At 37.6% G+C, this 21,996-nt stretch overlaps 2 protein-coding genes across 2 annotated transcripts; one reads left to right on the plus strand and one right to left on the minus strand.

Moving 5' to 3' along the window:
- Nucleotides 1–1,167: 1,167 nt before the first annotated feature.
- On the plus strand, nucleotides 1,168–10,439 carry LOC143031246 (uncharacterized). Its single transcript, XM_076194833.1, has 2 exons — nucleotides 1,168–1,289; nucleotides 8,400–10,439. The coding sequence occupies exon 2, from the start codon at nucleotides 8,506–8,508 to the stop codon at nucleotides 9,481–9,483; it is 978 nt and encodes a 325-aa protein (XP_076050948.1). The 5' UTR covers nucleotides 1,168–1,289; nucleotides 8,400–8,505; the 3' UTR covers nucleotides 9,484–10,439.
- Nucleotides 10,440–14,633: 4,194 nt separating this feature from the next.
- LOC143031225 (uncharacterized) lies at nucleotides 14,634–21,866 on the minus strand. The gene is made up of 2 exons (XM_076194797.1): nucleotides 21,730–21,866; nucleotides 14,634–18,451 (listed from the first exon to the last, which is right to left on the minus strand). Exon 2 carries the CDS (start codon nucleotides 18,428–18,430, stop codon nucleotides 16,763–16,765), a length of 1,668 nt encoding a protein of 555 aa, XP_076050912.1. The 5' UTR covers nucleotides 18,431–18,451; nucleotides 21,730–21,866; the 3' UTR covers nucleotides 14,634–16,762.
- Between the last annotated feature and the right edge of the window lie 130 nt (nucleotides 21,867–21,996).

Consider the following 21,996-nt stretch of genomic DNA (forward strand, 5'->3'; position numbering starts at 1 on the left):
TAGCGTCCGGACGGGCTGCATCACTGCGAATACCTTGCGCGAGCAACCAGATCTCAGTCATCATTTGGCTTTCACGGGATGAGCATGTCTACCGATGCTCAACTCATTTAATCATTCAACCACCACAGCTTTGGAGTGTATATATTTTTCGTGCCAGCACCAGACTTCTTTGATGCATTGATGGTAGTCATTTCCCTGTGAATCTGTGTTTTCAGTGTATGAAGTTTTTTGGTAATGTCTTCATTCCGCACATTACATTTTGTTAAAGAAAATAAGTCAGCTTTCGATGTTTGTACTTTTTATATGTCTCATCTTTGCGGAAGTTGCTTGTGCCATTGTATGAAACTAGAAGAGCGAAGCAGAGCGCGTACATCCTCTCCCTTCGACTGTTATTGACACACTGCGCAGCAATTAGAAATCGGTACGCCCCATGACTGCTTTCATGATGCTGCGACGAATTGAAAGTCACGTTTTTCAACTCATCGCTTCAATACATCGCGCATCAAATACTCGTACGTCCGCCACCACTGTTGTTATATTTCATCTCACTGATTATCTTCATATACAGGACGTGACAGTGATATCCATTATTTTTCAACACTCTCAGATAAAATGCAAGACCGGAATCAACATCCTCTAATTTTTATTGCTTATACTTATTTCAGTAAAAATAATTGCCTATTTTAATTTTATCGTATAATTAAATTAACAAAGCCTTATTACACACCAGTAAGTAAAATCTATAACATTAAGAGTCATGTTTTTAATTCTAAATCCACTTATGCAGCAATTTATGTCGTATTTTTTTTTTAAATATCGGTTTCCAAATTAGCTAAGTCACCCCTTTGCCTCATGAAATCTGAGATAATTGAAAATTCTAGCGCTAATACGAAACTACGAGCCTGACTGCGAAAGGTCCCATTGGCAAAGATTGATTTCTACCTGTGCTATTGTACCCCTACTTTGAACACTGATCTCTGTCTCTCATTTCATCTATCTCATTGTAGCATTTATTCAGCCACTCTTGCTACATTATATCCTAATTAATTTGCACTACCCCATTTGCTCGAATATTTCTTTCTTTTTCCTTTAAGCGTTTTCTTTTATAAGAGTTGTTTGTTCCCTTCCCATACTTCATTTTGGTTAATAGTGAAATTTGTTGTTTGTCTGCAATATTGATCGTGTAGCATTTCCCGCATCGTTATATTTACATTGTGTTTAGCTACTTAGTGGCCACAACTCAAATATAATGATAACAAGGGTTTCATCGTGACTGAGACTAGTGAGAGGTAACAGGATGCTAGTAAATCCAGGTTGTTAGGTGTAGAAAAAAAAGTAGCATACCAAGGTACACACTCAGAGGGTATGGGAGATGGTTCACATAGGCATTTTGTTCTATACACAAGCCATCCTGGGTTAAATAGTGACTTTAGTTCAGAAAAATAAGAAAATAAAATGAAAGGCGCATGCGTGAGATATTGGAGCTTCAGGAAGTATTGACCAATTTCTAGAAAATAGGATCAAGAGGACTTTCAAAATGGCAGTGGTCTTAGCAATAAATTGTGTAGGACACATGACCATGTTATGCTTTCAATATATGCAGGATTGTATGAATTTAAGTTTTGACTTGTTTTAAAAAATTAAGTAATTAAAACACATGTGACTACATATTTATTAGAAGTCTTCTCAATGATTTGATACTGCTTTGAAGGTATGATCATTTAAGGGTTACTTTTAATATTTAATATTTCTATAATATGTATGGTTAAGAGTAGTGGTTTGTTTGTGTGTCTATTATGATGGTATGCTAAGTTACTCAAGCTTTGCAATATTTGTCCATTTTTAGACCTACCCAGCAAAGGTAAATTTTGCTACATATTGTATCCTAACCTAACCTTGTACATGACTTATCTATAGGAGCCTAGGATCTTGGGAGCTGTATATTTGGACCACCAATATCTTGCAAGTCTGCAAGAACCCTGTCTGAGAGCTGTGATCCCCCCCCCTTCACACACAGACACACACACGCATACACACACACACTGTGGAACAAAGATGAGAGAGATCTATTGGCCATTTACAGAATCATGAAAGACATGGAAGTCCTCCTCGACAGAGAAGACTTATAAAAGTGGGATAAAAGAAAAACAAGGGGACATGAGAAGAAACTCAAAAAGGATAGTTATAGAAGAGATCTGAAAAAGAAATTGTTTTCCACACACAGTTGTGGATGTCTGGAACTAATTGGATGAAACAATAATGTGTGGAGCAAAACCCATACAAGAACTCAAAAACAAAGAAGGTGCTGCAAAATACAAAGAAGGGTTACTATGAGCTTAGTTCCCCTTCCTGTATAATACAACTAGCAGTACAGGCAAATTAGATGTAAAAAGGCCAAGTAGGGGAAAAAAAATAATAAGGTTTTTATATTTGGTAGAAAGACTCCTTAAGGATCACAAAACTAAGATTCAAAGAGTTCCCCTCTGTCAGATGGGTGCAACCCCCTATTTTGGGGGGTAACCCCCCCTTTGGAGGGTACTTTTCCCCATATTTACTCTTTTTTCTCCAAAGGGGTGCATCGTATGGATAAAAGGTATAGGGACCAAAAAAAATGAAAAATTAAATTGCGCACAACTTTATTTCAGTGGTTTTTTTTTTTTGGTTTTTTTTGCTTTAGATATTATAGTTTTTGCACAAATAAGCCCTAAAGTAGGAGACACGTTTTCGCTGATATGTAGAATAATGCATTTCGCCCTTGCATTTTGTTCAATAACTGTTGAACTACTAATTTCTCGTCAAAATACAATATAAATGATATTGTTGAGTGAAGATTTCTCATTCATATGGTATCCTTGTTTTCTTCTATATTATTATTATCTTTTTTTTTCCAGAATCAAACTGGAAAGTAGAACCATTTTACCGTAAATAAAAGCAAAAAAATCCATGCCACAGTCAAACGAATAAATTCTTGTGAAAATCGCATGTAAATGTAATTGGGGTATATTTTTGTAAGGATGCATTTTAGTATTGATGTATAGGAACATAGCATGTATTGTAGACTCATTTCCACACCACCCATGACGTACCGGTAGTGTTTCTGGCATGTTTTTTTTTTTCCGAGTGGTATCCCCTGTAGGCCTAATCCACTCTTGTATTTTGTTCTACAGTTGGCACAATCACTCCTTCATAGTATATTTTCTTACTACAGGAAAACGTCTTCGTCGTCTGATGCCAGGTTGTCAGTAGCTTGCATGACTGGTGAAGAATTAATGCATGCCTGACCATTGCATGTGGAGCACATTGCAGAACAGCTCATCCCGACTCTAACACAAAATGAAGCTTCCAGTTTCCCATGCGCTATGCCTTAATGAAATGCAATGCAACAGTCACAAGGTCAAAATATTGTAGCCACAACTGACCTGTCTTTCCTTTTTCCAAAATATTAGAGATGTGATCATTCAAGTTTACTTGGATTCTTTTTAGAACATCATCACTTTCAACTGCACTGAATGATGGAGGATGGGTCTTGAATGATGAAAGAAGTTATTCTACATGTTGTCTGTCACTATCGTCAATAGCAACTTCTTGAAGTATGAGTTTTGCCAGGGCACAGTATGTCAGCATGTAAGCTCTAATAGCTCAAGCATATGCATGACCTGACAGCATGTGTGGCACTGATGAAGAACCATAAACAGTTGACCATAGTTCAGAAATCCCACTGCCCTCCATTATATATCCAATGGACCCAGGATGAGACTTAAGGAGATGGAATCCCCCCAAACTTACAATTACATTGTGAAGTTCACCATCTGGACTTGAGGACACTATATACTTAGCTTTGATGTAGAGTGGCTGGTCAAAAGTTACAAAGCATGTTATTTGCATTGATTTTTTTGTTTCCTCGGCAGCATAGTTTAAAGCACTTAGCACTGTACTGTACTCAGTTGGTGGTAGGCTAATGAAAGGCAGTGCAAGAATTTTTGACTGATCATAAGAATGACTTTGTGTTATACCCTCCATGAAACCTTGCCATGATGGGAAGGAATGGGTTTGGAGAAATTTTCCATACATCCACAAAATATCCTTTGGTGCTGGGGTTGAAACACACTGTGCAGCTTCACTGTTAGACACAATTTCCAGTTCTAAGGCATTCAAACCTTCTTTTTGTTTTCCTCCATACTTTTTTATTTGAATTTGTCCAGCTGCAGCGATCTCATTAGAGGATGGAATACTTCGTCATTTATTAATTTCCTGACTTCTTACAGTTCTTGATGGAGTTACACACTTTATTCCACCCATTGAATGAAACGTTCCCTTGGCAGTCAAGGTTTGAATGTTAAAGTCTGCATTATCAAATACATACTGACAAAATGAATCTCCTTCCACATCTGGTTTCCAAGAAATTGTAGCAGATGACTCAAACAGCATGCCATCATTATAGGCAGAACAAAATCCAAAGTTTGATACCATGTTGACAATGGTTCTAGAGCCAGTTTTCCGAAATAAAAACACAGCCAAACCAAGCAATAAGCAGGACAAAAATGATCGTGAACGAGCTGCAGTAATCATTGCATGGGCAATTGCTGTACACTTCTTTTCTAGTTTTTCCTTTTCACTCTTTTTGTCTTTTTGAATAACTTTCTAAAAAGGCATGCAGAGTCTCAGGCACTCCATCGTTTGCATTCTTCATAAAGTCTGTAGCATCTGGATATTCTGTGATAGTGTAAGGACTTGTTCTCATATCCTCACGAGTTACTGTTGCTGCAGGTTTTACAATTCTTAATCTTTCATCCTTCTCACTTTTCCCTCTCTCTCTGCGTACCAGGTATTGATCAATTGTCTTCCAGAACCACGGAAACAAACTAGTTGGTCTTTTCTTCATTTGACAGAACATAACTCCATCTCCATATGTGCTCATTAACCTATTTTTCAATGTTTTCTCTGTTACAGATTAACTTTCTGGCATATTTTCTTCAAGATTTCTCATTAAATCATGTAAAGTGAATTGACATTCCTCTGAATCATCAATGTACCTACACAATTTTTCAAAAGCACTGTCAATGTGTTCATCCTTTGGACGTCCTCTTTTTAAAGATGATGATGTCGTGCAAAAAAACTTTGTGTAGCACGCTTCATGATAATGCGCTTCTTCAGCAACAATACATAGGACACTGTTAACTCGTTTGGGTACTTTCTCACCCCATTCATCTTGTCTTTGTTCAGCAAAGTCTGAAATTTTCTGTTTCAAATGCAAAACTCTAACTTCCCAAATTGTTTTGCATTTGTCCACATTCTTTTTCTTTTCTGATGCAACATTACATATATCACCACAGAACAATCACTTGCCTCTGAAATAGAATTTTTCTTCTAATCTCATGGTCTGCTGTATTTCTTGTGAATTTTCTCTTTTCTTGTTTTCATCTCTGGCTATATTCTTCTCTATGTACTCACGCCTACATATTTTATGCACTTCAATAGTGTCAACTTTCTGTAGCATTTCAAAATTACCAGAAAAGGAAAAGGAGAAGGAGTACAAGAAGAAGTTGAAGGAGGAGTGGGAGGGAGTGAAGGCTAGAGTAGAGTTAGGTGTGGAGGATGAATGGGGATGGTTCAAGTAGGGAGTCACAAAGTGTGCAAGGATGGTGTGTGGAACAAGAAGGATAGGAGGAAATAGAAGGAAGGGTAGTGAATGGTGGGATGAGGAAACAAAGAAGGTTGTAGAAGAGAAGAAGCGAGCTTTCACAGTTTGGTTACAAAATAGGACGAGGGAGTCATATGAGAGGTACAAAGAAAAGAAAAGAGAAGTAAAGCAAAAGGTAAAGAAGGCAAAGAGGAGAGCAGATGTGAAGTGGGGTAAGAGTATGACAGAAAATTTTGAAAGTAATAAAAAGATGTTTTGGAAAGAAATTAAGAGAGGAAGAGGAGGCGAATCAAGTAGAGAAGAAAAGGTAAAAGGTGCAGATGGAGAGATGATAATGGAAGAGAAGGCAGTAAGGGTAAGATGGGCAGAATATTTTAGGGAGTCGCTAAATGTGAAGGAGGATAGGGAGGGAAAGACAGTTGCAGTGGGAAATGCTAAGAAAGTGACCGTGATGAGTGAGGAAAATGGAGGAGAAATAAGGAAGGATGAAGTGAAGGCAGTTGTTAAGATGATGAAAGCAGGTAAGGCACCTGGTCTGGATGGATGCCATGCAGAATGTTTAAAAAAAAAAGGAGGTACAGTGATGGTGGACTGGATGGTGAGGTTATTTAATGTGTGCTGGAGAGAGGGTAGAGTGCCGGAGGATTGGAGGAGTGCCTGTATAGTTCCACTTTACAAGGGAAAAGGGGACAAGTGTGAATGTAGTAGTTTCAGAGGGATTAGCTTGTTAAGTGTAGTTGGGAAGGCTTATGGGAGGATCTTGATTGAGAGGATTAGGAGAGGAACAGAGGGAGTAATTGGTGAGGAACAGTGTGGATTTAGGACGGGTAGAGGTTGTGTAGATCAGATCTTTGTGGTAAGACAAATATGTGAGAAAGCTATAGGAAAGGGGAAGGATGTTTTTTTTGGCTTTTATGGATCTTGAAAAGGCTTATGATAGGGTAGACAGAAAGGCACTGTGGGAGGTTATGCAGATATATGGGATAGGAGGAAAGCTTCTAGAAGCTGTCAAGAGTTTTTATGAGAGTAGTAGAGCTTGTGTCAGGATTAGAAATGGAGAGAGTGAGTGGTTCGAGGTAAAGGTGGGACTTCGTCAAGGATGCGTTATGTCGCCCTGGCTGTTCAACTTATATGGATGGGGTAGTGCGAGAGGTAAATGCAAGAGTAGTGGGTCAGAGATTGGAGATGGTTAAAGAAAATGGAGAAAACTGGGGGGTGAGCCAGCTGTTGTTTGCGGACGACACTGCGCTTGTGGCAGGATCGGAGGAGGAATTAAGGAAGTTGGTGACAGAGTTTGGGAGAGAATGTGATAGAAGAAAGCTAAAGATAAATGTGGGTAAAAGTAAGGTGATGAGATGTACAAGGGGTGAGAGTGGCAGCAGACTGGAAGTGAGCATTAAGGGAGAGTGGAGGAAGTGGATAGATTTAGATACTTGGATGAAAATGTGGCAGGAAAAGGTGGAGGTAGAATGTAGATTGAGAGAAGCGAGTAAATGCCTTGGTGGATTAAAAAGTGTAATGAGGAATAGACATTTGGGAATGGATGCAAAGAGGAGACTGTATGAAGGAGTGATTGTGCCAACAGCACTGTATGGGGCAGAAACATGGAACATAAGAGAGGAAGAGAGAAGGAGTTTGAATGTGTTTGAGATGAGGTGTCTGAGAAGTATGATGGGGGTTACTAGGCTGGATAGATTGAGAAATGAGGAGGTGAGGAGGAGAACAGGGGTGGAAAGGGGGTTGGGAGATAGGGTTGATGAAAGAGTATTAGGATGGTTTGGACACATGGAAAGAATGAGTGAAGAAAGACTAGTAAAAGAGGTATGGAAGGCAGATGTGGAGGGAGTGAACATGAGGGGACATCCTAGGATGAGATGGATGGAGTGAAGAGGGCTTTGGGGAAGAGGGGAATGTATGTTGAGGAAGGACGGGAGAGGACAGAAGACAGGGGTGAATGGAGAATAGTTGTATATGGAAGATGCTGTGATGCATGAGGTGAAATGGGTGGGGGGTGAGGTAGTATGTGTGAGCAAAATTTGAAGCAGCCCGAAGAGATTTCTCCCCGTCTTCTCCTCTGCATGGAGGGATGAAGAGGGGGGTCGCCAATTTAATGAAGCGGCCTCGCTGTGGATGTGCTGTGCCTTGCGACACTGCCTCTGACCCAGGGCAGTGGACAGGGTGCAGGGATGACCCGTCATCCAGGAGGTGCTAAGATAAGAGGGAGGGTGGAGTGTGGGGATGGAATGGGTGGGAATGATTTGTGTCTTTTTCTTTTTGGCTACCTCCCTTGTAAGGGGGAAAAAGCCTCTGTGTATGTATGTACCAGCAAAATAGTGTGTAAACCAGGTTCCCTCCAATATAACTTACATTGCAATTCCAGAGGTTTAAGATTTATATTAAATTTTATTTTTGACAAATTGTGTCACCTAAGAAATGAAATGCCAACCAGATATGAAATGAGCACCCATCCTTCCCTCATCACAGCTGCAATCCATCTCTCCTCTTAGTGTCAGCAGGGAAACGATAAAATGAGAGGTGTAAACACTTCTTTTATTACAACAGATCCCCACTTTTCTGATAAACTCCAAATTCTTTTCCAAGTATCCCTATGTTTATAACTCATGCGAAATGTCCAATATGGCTGACCCCACAGTGGGCACATGACCTGTGACATCACAAGAAACCTGTCAACACTCTCGTGTTACACTTATTTCATGCTCCCAACAAGGTAGATGTTGAATTTATTATTTTCTTTCAGAACAAGGGCAGATATCAATGTTTCATTGGAAAAGGTGTCCAGAGATTCTGTATATTCATCATATAATAAAAAGAATCTGGTGCAGCATTTTTGGCATACTTATATAATGAGTCATCTCAAATATCACTTGATGACCCACACTGGAGAGAAGCCTTTCAAATGTGACTTGTGTGATGCAGCTTTCTCACAAAAGAGGGCCCTCAAATCTCATCTGATGACCCACACTGGAGAGAAGCCTTTCAAGTGTGACCTGTGTGATGCAGCTTTCTCAGTGAAGGGTAATCTCAAACGACACGTGATGATCCACACGGGAGGGAAGCCTTTCAAGTGTAACCTGTGCAGTGCAGCTTACTCCGGACATAGTGGTCTCAAATATCACATGATGACCCACACTGGAGAGAAGCCTTTCAAGTGTGACCTGTGTGGTGCACCTTTCTCAAAAAATTTTCACCTCAAACGACATATGATGACCCACACGGGAGAGAAGCCTTTCAAGTGCAACCAATGTGATGCAGCTTTCTCAGGAAAGACTAATCTCAAATATCACTTGATAACCCACACTGGAGAGAGGCCCTTTGATTGTGATCTGTGTGATGCAGCTTTCTTAGTAAAAAAAAATCTCAAACGACACATGATGACCCACACTGGAGAGAAGCCTTTCAAGTGTGACCTGTGTGATGCAGCTTTCTCGGAAAAGTGTGCCCTCAACACTCACATGATGAACCACACTGGAGAGAAACCTTTCAAGTGTGACCTGTGTGATGCAGCTTTCTCACGAAAGAGTGGTCTCAAAAATCACATAGTGACCCACACTGGAGAGAAAACTTTCCAATGTGACCTGTGTGATGCAGCATTCTCAGGAAAGAGTGGTCTCAAATATCACATGATGACCCACTCTGGAGAGAAGCCTTTCAAGTGTGACATTTGTAATGCAGTTTTCTCACACAAGGGTAATCTCAAATATCACATGATGACTCACACTGGAGAGAAGCCTTTCAAGTGTGACCTCTGTTGTGCCGCTTTTGCACGAGAGAGTCATCTCAAACGACATAAGGTGACCCACACTGGACACAAGTCTCTTTAATGTAACGTGTGTGATGCAACTTTCTCAAGAGTCATCTCAAAGATCATGTGCTAACCCACACTGGAAAGAAACCTTTGAAGTGTGACTTACTTGTGCAATGCAGCTTTCTCACATCACTTGGTGACCCATACAGAAATGAAGTCTTTTCAGCTTTCTCATGAAGGACTTTTTCAAATGTCTTGTAGTGACACTTTCTCATGAAAGGTTGATCTCATATATTGTGATGACCCATGCTGGTGAGAGGTCTCCCCCGTGTGACCTGGATGATTTAACTTTTCTGTATGATGGGATTTTCACTTATCAAGTATTGATCCACTGTTGTAGACCTGTTTGGTGGATGAGTCATCACACACATATACTGTCAGATGTAAATGTTGGGTGTTTTAGTTGTATTTACCTAGTTGTAATATATGGGAGGGGAGCTATGCTCGTGGTGACCCGTCTTTGTATCTCTCCGCATTAAGTTTTATCTTAAAATCTTGTATAGTGTTTGCACATACTGTTTTGTTGTCTAATTTGTTCCATGTATTAATCGCTCTGTGTGGGAAACTTCCTTTTCAAGTTTTATCTATAACTATCTTTTTTCAGTTTTTTTCTGTGTCCTCCCGTTTTACCGTTGTCCCAATGGGATTTTTCCTTGGGCTATTGTGTAATTGCATTTTTGCATGTTCATAATCAAATATTAAATGTTCTGTTGAATTAATAAGTGTTTATGTAATTATGGAAAACCTACTAGAATATTAGAGAATATTGTTACTGGTGCATATTATATGCATCTCATGACGGATACTGTTCTGTTTACCTTAGCATTGTTTGGAGTACAAGTCATTGTTGTAGTTTGTGTTACTGTAAATATATCAATAATAATATATTCAGAAGTGTTTATTTTACCCTATGAGAGACAACTCTCACATTCCAACAAAGTCATTCCAAGACTTATGAGATGCTATATGATTTGGTCATTGTTAACATAAAATAAATCCAATGTGTTTGCTGAATGGTATTGTTTTGTTATGATTTGTGTCAAGAAGAGCTTGTTCACAGTGTCAAGCAGTAGTTTTACATGTGCTTGTTATTATCTTGTAACTCCTGAGACAAAACCCTCTTGCTAGGTGAAGTGTTGATGTCTCCTTTTGTTCTTTTGAAATTGTTGTTTTGTGTGAATTTTACAAGATAATTTTGTGATAGATGATAGCCTTTTATAATCCATAAATGGGGATTTGGTGGAGGGCAATAGTCTCCACCTAATTATCTGAGTAATTCAAGGGGGTCCGTCCTATACTCAGAAAGACCTCTAGTCAGAAGACCCAGTAGTTCAAATTTGTGGTAGGGGAACCTATTCTATAATATTCATATATAAAAAGTCAGAATATATGTATAGTTATATATGTTGCACTGACATATTTGCGCATGGTCACTTGCTGTGCTGTAGATCATGGATAGGTAAATACGTAGTCATAAATTATACATTATGCTACAACCGCTACTGGCAAAGATACATACATACATATACCAAAGGCTTTTTTCCCCCTACATGGGGGGTAGCCAAATGTACTGGCAAGGATACTGGGAAAAATAACATGAGACAGCGGCAGTATCTCAAAGAGAAAGAGGCATACAACTCTCATCAGTACAGATTCCAACTAATAAAAGGAACAACCATCATGCATGATCATATGAGCAGATAGCCAATGCAATGACAGCATAACACCACTGCACATTTTTACTCGAGATGGTCAGCATAGCCTTCGATAAGTTTGGCATGACAGGCTGAAATAAAATCATGGATTCCTAATGGGATGCACAGCAAGAATCAAACTATAAAAAGACCAAAGTGATCACTTTCTCCTTAACAGATCGTGTCTATCACCAGCACTACATGGTTTATACATCAGACCTCCCTCCTACCCCCCTAGCAAAATGTGACTACATAATGTATACAGATAACAAATCATTATCTAATCAGGAAGATCATCCAAAATAATGCCAAGGCAAATGGAAAGGACAATCAACCAGATCATGAATGTTGAAGAGAAATGGAAATCCAAATTTGAAGTGGTACCAATTACAAAGTGCCAACACCAATATCAGTAGGAAGTGAAACCATAAAGTACTCAAAGACTGACAATTTATTGGTATCTAAACTGACCCAACAGGACATAGACACCTGTCAGCAACATTTTAAAAGAAGCAAAAGTCATCACAGTAAAACTAGGAAGCTGTGGTGGAGAAAAACTAGGTGCACACCTACACAAACCCTTATTAAAACCTGTAATAGAATATTCACATGTCCCTCTCAACACCATATCCAAAACCCAGCTTCAGAAACTACAAAGCTTTCAAAATAAACTTCAGATTCGCCAGTGGATATACCCCACCATATTAAGAAACCATAGAAGGAAAAAAATAAATAAATAAATAAACAAAAAACACTGAACATCAGATTTTACCACATGGTGGGTCAAATCTGGGAGAAACTGCTGGAGGACTTCAAAACCCCAGGGCTTGAAAGGATGCCAACTGTAAGACAAAATGCATCCCCCTGCATGGTTGCCAAGGAGCCCACCCAAATCCCATAGCTCACCTCCACTACCAAAATATACATCCATGACCAGTCTGAATGATTAGGCTACGCAATATGAAATTAATGTAAAGGCTAGCTTAGCTCAAAACACATTGCTATAAAAGGTGTCATTCCCCTCTTTAAAAACCCACTGTACTTTCTTCCTAACTTTATTTTCTTAACCAACTCTTCTTTCCTGTCTAGTTAAGAAATACATATGCTGATATACCCTACCAGGCTCACTTGTTGGAGGGAGGCCTGTAGGAAACACGTAGCTGCTCTTGATTATGAGCCTGGATTTCTTATTATAAGCAGAGGACACATAGTCTCTGTAGTGGGAAAAAAATTTGATGGTTAGCTGTTCTACATGTGGTAAAATGTTGAAAGAATGCAGTAAAAAAGGACATATCTAAAATCCTGTCTGGAAACCTAGTTTCAGCTCTTGTTGGGGTGATGGGTTCATGAAATTTGAGAATGGCGAGTATCAAAATGACATTCTCTGTCATCCATCTTGCAAGACCGCAACTGGCAAGACTCATCACTGTCCCTGACATGTTTGGGAAAAAATACTAGAACTTTACTTCTTTTTTGTGCAATTAACCAAAAATTTCAAATCCTCTGGTTAGTTGATAAGCAGGTTTTGAAGCGATATATATATATATATATATACATTAAGTACTCAATGCAGGTAAGATTAGAGCAAACAATTGTACCTGATACAAAGCCCTTCTAGTGTTCACCTCCACAGAAGGTAGTAGAGAATCAAATCTGTTGTGCTGGCATGTGCTGAATCAGGAAGCAAGTAATTACAAATGTACATGACTACTTATGGGCAGTAAAACATAGCTAACTCTTCATCATGCTTTAATGATGCACATACTGTACAAGCTTTGAACACTCAACAGAACTAAATGATGGATCTTTTGAGATAAAAAAAGACACAGCACTATAGTCTGTGCACTCTGTGGAGTGTTTAGGGTGTCATATGTTGTGCCAAACCAACCTCAGTACATGCCTCTTATTTCCCAAGTATATGGTATTTATATAAAGGAAACTGTTTAATAAGTATAACTTTTCAGGAATATAACATTTATCCACCCCCATCCCACCTGTGACACCTTGGCGTTGCAACATGGGGGTAAAAGCACTGCCACAAGTTGTAGAACTTATTCAAATCATTGTTTTAATCCTAAAAAATTATACTTGTTGTACTATAGAGCTGTCTTTACTATACACAAGAAATAAATAAAATAAAGAGCACCAAGGTTTATTTGGCAGAATGTCTAGTAGTAAGTCGCAAGATATGCCACACCCAGACTGGACTCCTTAGAGTGCATCAAATGCCACATTGTTTGGAGGTGTGCTGGTTTTATCATTAATGCTATATGACTACTTCACACTCATGTCATGGTGTTGCAGATCTGCTGTTTTTTTTTTTTTTCTTTTCACTGGTAAAACTAAAAACTAATATATATATATATATATCGATAATTTTATGACAGTAGCTGTTACTAGCGAATTTCTCTCATATATATATATATATATATATAAAATTATGCTTTAATGCAAGTAATTGCAACAGTTCAAGAAAAGTTTTTGGTATTTACAAAACAGCAAGATCATGATAACATTTTTCTCATACTCTAGTACCTTGATCTTCACAATATCTAATATGACATTCCTATTGTTGGCTGAATTGAGAAATAACCTAATTGTAAGTTATCAAAAACTGGATTATGTCAAATTTTTATAAAGCACCAGCAGAACTTGTCCATCATCAAGACTTACTGGGCAAAGCAACTGATACACTGTAGGATATAACATTAGCATCTTGGTCCAAGAGACTTGGGGACACAGATTGACTGGACAAAAGTTGTTGGTATTGCTGGAAATAAGTTTAACCCCAAAACATTCAACATTTTTATATCAATGCTGCACACATGTATAGGTCCAACTTTTAGCAATGGTAATGACATCTTTCTTTTGATTATCACATTTTTGTTGGTGCAGCCCATCTTGAGTGTACAGTCATGCACTAGATGCACTGTTAGCAGTGCATTATACACAATGGATGAAGCTATTGGCAAGATTGCAGGAATGTTTTTACTGCTGACAGGCTAAAGTGGAAATGATTTTGTTAACAGAATATAGTGAAAGTCTCCATGAAATTTTAACACTCCCCAAAAGTGGTAGTTACTGCATAAAATTGATGCAGTCATATTTCGGGGAATTATGTGACAACCCTACAGGTCAGAATCATGTAGCATCTCCACTCAAAAGGAGTGTTGATCACTTCTATCACTCCTTAAATCTCTTCACCTTAGTGCAATATTGTCCTCAAGGAAAGAAGTGCTATCGCTGACAAAATACTAAGAAAAAGAGGATGTGACACTACCACAAGATGAAAACGGCAGAAGAGGCTGCTGTTATGTAAAAATAATATTGCTACCAAATTTTGCATGCACATCATTAGCATGATTAGAAAAAGTAGAGGTCATGGGTTTGAGAGGAATGTTATCTTCTCAAAATTTATGGGGTTTTCACACTGGGCTTTTTCTTTTCTCTTCTTTTTCTCCCACATCCTACCCCCACTTGATCAAATAACTAGAATATGACATCACAGAAATATACTTTTTTAAGAACGTATCAAATGTACATCTAACATTTCTATAGGTTTCTCTTGGTTCATTCAGCTTTGCTATATATGGCAAAAAGATAAATTCATATTTAGATTTGAAAAATAAAATATTGTAACCAAAGTCTTTACTCAAGCATGCTCTCAAACGTCTGTACTGGTGAAGCCCAGTGTGATAACCCTTTAAAGACAATGAATCCCCTTGAATACAATTTTTCAGTGCACATGCAAGACAGCAAATCCAGTGATGACATTTCATCATGTTGACACTAATTATGAATTTGGTAAAGTGAACCAAGCCTATTAAACTATCTCCACTCAGAAGCAAACGTTCTTCCCATAGAACAGCACATGAATATAATTAGCAAGTTCAACAAGTGCTCAAACCCACACAGAATTATTCAATGAAAAAATAAATTTACAAAAACAAGGAAAGGGACATCAGTTTTTAGTTGTGTCACTTGAAAAACATTCCACTGGAGACATGTAAGTTGAGTTTTTTTTTTGTTTTTTTTTTTAATGTATGGCTGATGAAATGAAAGTAATTCCAAATCTTAGCCACCTTAAACTTAAACATGTAGCAGTGGTGCCCCCCTCCCAAATAATATATGTATTACCATGTTGATGCATTAATTTGCAGAATAGCCTATATGAAGTCTAAAATGAATATATGAATTTAAAGCCAAGTTTGAGCATTAAAGTCACAGAAACAGGACCTCGTGAGTGTAGCTTCTACCCTGTACATTACAATTACAGTAGATCTAATTAGGCAAAAACACCATCACACAACCTCAGAGTACAATACACCCACATATTTCTAGTAATAATTGTTTCATTGACCGGAAACCTTCCTATATGTACTTGTAAGGGTCTTTTTCATCAGGTGGTAATACTAATGACTGAAGGGAATGACCCCTATTTGTCAGATTTTCCATCTAATTACCTAAAGATAATCCAAGATTTCAGGTCCAGTGAAGTGCACAGCCAGATAAATGCAAGGGTGCTAATGGGATTTGAAGACAATAGTGAGATTCTCAGTCTCAGTATCACATGCAATTAACCTTCACTGGTCCCTTGTTACTAATATTTCAATATCCTTTTTGCTCTCTACCTTGGTTAATTTCAGATAACCTGTGAAAATCTTGTTTTTCTAAGATAAGACTGGATTCTACCATAGTTTAGGCACTTGGCCTTCAAGCCAAAATTTCCATAAATCAATCTACCATAGTTTAGATCTTTTTATTCTAATAAGATATATTATGATAAAAATCATTTGAATTCAGAGTAGGTAGCTATTAGTAACTGAAGAATGTTTTACTGCAGCATTTTTGTGGTTATGGGATATTCTGTGGTTAACCTAAAAAAGGTTTAAACCTATTCTGAATATTTCCAATGCAGCTGTTACCTTTGACCTGCATTTATCATATATTCTCAGATTAACTCCTTTAATACCAGATAAACATATCTTTGTTGCCAATTTATTTTATATAGTTCTGAATCATTATTTCAATGGATGAGGTTAAAACTAAATTTATTAACCCATTCCATACTTTGAGACTTGCACTTCTAAGGCTCCAGCCAGACAATTATATTCATACATTTGCCACACCTTTGGTTGAGGTGGTTAGAGTTGGCCCAACTTGTGACTGAGGTAGAAGGTAATTTTCACCATCCACTGTAGTCCTGATAGCATTTCCATAATATTATGTTCTTTCCATTATAAGCATAGATGATAAAAGATGCTCAACAAAAATTGGGAACTACACTTAGTTCCTGGAATTTTCAGCACCAACCACGAGTACATAAGTTCTCATGGGTTGTTGACTAAATATCAACAGAACAAATTTCTTTCCAGTGAGATGCATTAACTCCTGGACACAAAATTTTGTAAATACTTATCTAAGATAACTACTACTAAACTTGTTACCTTTAGTTAACTTGATTTCCTCCACCAGAAAGTGATGAATTTGAATGTGACTTTTCCTGTTTGAAAAACCACTTCTAACTTATTTCTGCGACAGAATCCCTTTCTTCATGCACCATGAAGTGAAATAACTGTTCCCCACCAAAAGCTCTCTCTATTAGTCTGGGTTACCCTTCTCTGCTTTGACCTTCACCTTCTCCTCTTGAGACATAATATTATCTGAGATTCCAGTCCAGATCACTAATGTATCCTCAGGTTCCTCCTTAATCTTCATAGGGCCATTTGGTTTATTACCAGGTACTACTGAATGTTCTGGAAGACTGCTAGAGCCACAAGGCAACTCAACAAAATGACTATTTTCATGAGAATATTCACCAATATTATCAGGAGTTTCAGAACTGTGCTGTTCATATACCTCTCTATTATGGGGACTGCAGTCTCCATACCCCTCTGGATCAATGAAATTGTCATTTTCATGGGGATTCTCATCATTGTGACATCTGGCAGAAGTTTCAGAACTGTAATCTCCATACATTTCCATATCACATTCGTTGTAGCCACTGGCGCTCTCACCTGTATTTTGCGTCTTAGCTGAATCCGATGCTTTGCTATTTGGAGCCGTAGTAACAGGAATACCAGATGACTTTTTATTAACATGTGCTTGTTTCGTATGTCTTTTCAGATTAATCTCACGAGAAGAAACAAAATTACATGACCTACATGGATAGAACTTTCCATCGGTGTGAGTTCTACTGTGAAATTTCAAGGACATTGCGTCATTGAACGAAACTTCACAAATGCTGCACTTATGAGGCTTTTCTTTGTGAGTTCGTATGTGCCGTGAGAGTAAAGACGGCCTTGAAAATGAAGCCATACAATAGTTACATTTGTGATATTTTTCGCCGGTGTGCACCCCAGCGTGCCTCTTCAAACTGGACGCATGATTGAACGAAGCCTCACAAAGGTTGCATTTGTGAGGTTTTTCATCCGTGTGGGTAAACATGTGCTCTTTCAAACTACCTGACTGAGAGAACGAAGCTGGACAGAACGTGCAATTGTACGGTTTTTCACCCGTATGCTTCCTCATGTGAATCTTCAAGTGTGACGATCGGACAAACGAAGTATTACATACAGAACAACTGTGCGGCTTCTCCCCAGTGTGAATAAGCGTGTGTATCCTTAAATCCGATGACTTCGCAAATGACGACTCGCAAAGATTACATTTAAAAGGTTTCCCACCTGTATGGGCATGGATATGAATCTTTAACTCTTCAGTTGTAAAGAATGAATCCTCGCATAGTTTACATTTGTACGGCCTTTCGCCTGGATGAGAAAACATGTGCTCTTTCAGACCCCCTGACTGAGAAAAGGAGGCTGGACACAGGGTACAAGGATACGGCTTCTCTCCTGTATGCTTGGACATGTGATTCCTTAAATAGGTAGCTCGTACAAATGACGCATCGCACATGGTACATTTAAAAGGCTTCTCGCCCGTGTGAACGAGTATGTGCCTTGTAAGAGCATATGATTTCGAACATGAAAAATCACACAGGCTACATTTGAAAGGCTTCTCATCGGTATGAGTTTGCACATGCTTCTTTAGATCAGATGATGTATAAAATGAGGACTCACAAATCTTGCATTCAAAACTCTCCACAAGTTCAGGAATATTAACTGATGCAGCAGATGATGGAGGCAGGGAGTCACACACCAAACTCTTTGTATCATTCTTTGTCACACTTTTCTTCCACATATCTTCATTGTTAGTAGACTTCTTCCATTCATATAACTGGTTTCCGTAAGGTAACTCTGGTGATTTGGACATTTTCTATATATCTCCTTGGACCTAGGAAGAAAAAAATAATGATCATACATAGAGTACATGTCAATGTTTTCTAAAAAAAAGACCAAATATGATTTCAACAAATTAACACGGGAGTATTTGCAGTAGTCTAGTCTCTTTATTTTCATATATGTGTTGATATATATATATATATATATATATATATATATATATATATATTTTGTATCTTTTTAGTCCTTTGCCAGTCTTACAGATGCAATTCTTATCCATATCATTGGATGGCTCTTATCATTCTGAGTATTTCAAACTCCATGAACAATCACTCTCAACCCTCCATTTAATGGACAAATGCACATAAGCGCTGGTCCATTACAAAGGCAGAGCATCCCAACAGGAGACCTTTTGGTCCATATCTAGGTCGGATGCAAAAAAAATCATAATAATAGATTAATAAATAAAAAACAATAACAATGTAAATAACAAATAAAATACATAAATAAATGGATAGGTATAGTTAAATAATAAACAAACAGGTAAATAGTAAATAATAATGAATTAACATATAACTAATGATATATGAAAATCAGACAAACGATGACAAAACAAAAACAAATAAATTCCTACTAAATGTAAACAGAATGGATTGTATTGGTAAATAACAGACAACTGACTGTTGTTGGCAATTTGGTACCATTTACTGTGACTGAAAATAATATGGTAATATTGTATTATAGATTCGTTTACCTCACACAACAGAAATTAAGTTCTTTCTTGGGTGGCATGGTACAGTATATGTTGATGTATCACTGCAAAATATTGCACAATAGCAAATGAATGATTTGGATTGGAAAAACTGTATGCAGCAACAGATGATTTCCCCATGACAGACAGGATTTCTTTTTCTTTTTTTTTTCCACCAAACAGAGGATCAATTGCATTGGGGACCATTAAATAGAAGGACAAGTGTACCACAAATCAATAATAATGTTGGCAGTATTTTTTATTTTTATTTTTTTCAAGGGGGGCAGGACTGCAATGCAGAGTAGCACACCCACACATCAAAGATATGTTAAAGAGTAGGTGAAATGGCCTGAGATAGGAGGCAAATTCCTTTCAGTATTTGGCCAGATATTTATACACTGCTGCCCACAAAAAAGAAATACTTGTCCATAGTTTCTTCACCCAAGCAACACATCTCTCACTGAATGACCAACATTGTCAGCCATGTGCAGTATTTCCACTTCATGTTTTGAGGAATGAGGAAGCTATCAACAAATAGAATGTGATGGGCCTTTTTTTTTTTATTATTCTCTAGGAAACATCTTTACAATCACTAGGTCCCTGTGGCGAAGTACAGACGATGGTCCATGTCCTCCGGGAATGTCCATTGAGTCCCCATTGCTCCGACCAAGACCTTAGGGAAGCAAATAAAACTGCCCTTATATGGACACGGTTCTGGTGCGACAAGATATGATGATGACTAGGTTAGGTTGGGTTACATTAGGTACAGTTGACTATTCTCCACTGCAGCCTCTGCCCCTTCCGCCTCCCCCCAAAAATAAAAACAAAACAAAAAAACTAGATATTAAATAATCACTACTGACATTATTACTAATTTGCAGTACATATTTATGGGACTCAAAATACTCAGAATTATATCATTTATCCAATGATAAATATAAAGAGTTGCATCTGAGAGACTTATAAACAACTTGATATTTGTTCCTTTTGTTTCTCTGTCCATAGCCCACCTCCATTATAAAAGATACATAAAATTAATGCATTGGCTGTTTTCCTACACTTTTTTATGGAATGGGAGCTATGAGTGAATTTTTTATATAAACTTTAAACTGGCCAACTTATTTATAAGGAGTGCAGACTATGTGTGTGTGTGTATATATATGTGTGTATACATGTGTATATATATATATGTGTTTGTGTGTGTATGTATTTACCTAGTTTACCTAGTTGTATTTTGCAGGAAGGGGAGCTATGCATGTGGTGTCCTGCTTTTGTATCTCGCAGTGTCTAGTTTGCTTTCAAACTCATGCGTGTGTGTGTATGTGTGTGTATGTGTGTGTGTGTGTGTGTGTGTGTGTGTGTGTGTGTGTGTGTGTGTGTATGTGTGTGTGTCTGTATGCATATTCAGAGACTTATAAGGGCTTCAATATCTTCATGCCCTCCTTACTTTTTAATAAACACTTTTGGTGGAAAATGCCTTAAGAAAATAATTTGTTCTAGTAGTGTTATTCATACTTAATCATAATACCTGAAGAAAAACTACACATACCCAAACAACAATGAAAATGTATGTATAGACTGGTGAAAGTTTAGGCTCTTACTCTGAGTACTCATATTTAGACTCCTTCTGTAGAGACTATGGTATGGACTATCTAGAAAAGACCACCTGCCTTCGTAGGATCGGATTTTTTGGGTGGTGAAGAACGGTCCGTTAGAAAATAAAGGATAGTGGTGTGAAAATGCGACTCTTGCCAATTAGCACATTGGATTTGGTTCAGGAGCAGGTATAAAATAAATCCTGCCTCAAAGGTGACTCATTTTTATGGAAAATTTCTTTGTGAAAATAACAAGCCAGTGCCAACTTTAATATCACCATAGTTTTGATTAAAAAAAATAATAATAATATTCTAGTTTTCAATATTGCATAGAAGAATGGTAAAATTGGTCAAATTCCAGAATCATGCAAGCATAACTTTAAATAAAACTGATGTACAATAGCTCCTAACCTATCCTTAACTAACCTAACCTAATGTAACCATTCCATAGGAAAAATAATTAAAATGCAAAAACGAAAGTGAATAACGTGTTTGCATGATACTGAAATAATACCTTCAATTGACAATTCCTTACAAATCCCAAGTCCATCCATTAAAGAAAAAAAAAAAGGTTGAGTACACTGTGCTAATGTGGCTTCATTTATTTTTCTTAAGACAAAAAATTTAATGTATATACATATGTATGTATATATATATATATATATATATATATATATATATATAGATAGATATATATATATATATATATATATATTGCAAATTAGCTGACAACACTAGCCATGAAGTAAATCTCATTTCAACCACATAACCTTGATTTTACTTACTGCTCACTTATCTTAACCCAGAACGCTTCTTATAACAACGTATACTTTCACATAACACAGGACAGTCACAATGTGGTGACCATCGAAAACTCAAAATTTCTCTACATTTATCTGCTGTTTGCAGTCCTTATTAATAATATACAACTAGCCAATTTGTTTACTTAAATGTGTTCATGTTGTGTATCCAAATACTACTTACTTGGAAAACCGTATTCAAATTACTCCTATATTATGTGGAATACAAAATCCCACCTTCGTTAGACTTGACTGAACGCTGTGTTTATGTTTTTTTTTTTTTTTGTCAATTTTCCCATTCCTCTTCAGACAACTTCACTCTGGACCGATACTCGCCAGCCGTTGTGAGTTCGTGTGAGTGAAAATGACTTCGGTTATAATATTCTGCTCTTTGAATATCCAAACGTCATACTGTCTTTTCACCATATACTGAGAGACTGAATAGCAAACT

The sequence above is a fragment of the Oratosquilla oratoria genome, chromosome 12, assembly GCF_046742065.1.
Source record: "Oratosquilla oratoria isolate Oo_2021 chromosome 12, ASM4674206v1, whole genome shotgun sequence".
NCBI lineage: Eukaryota > Metazoa > Arthropoda > Malacostraca > Stomatopoda > Squillidae > Oratosquilla > Oratosquilla oratoria.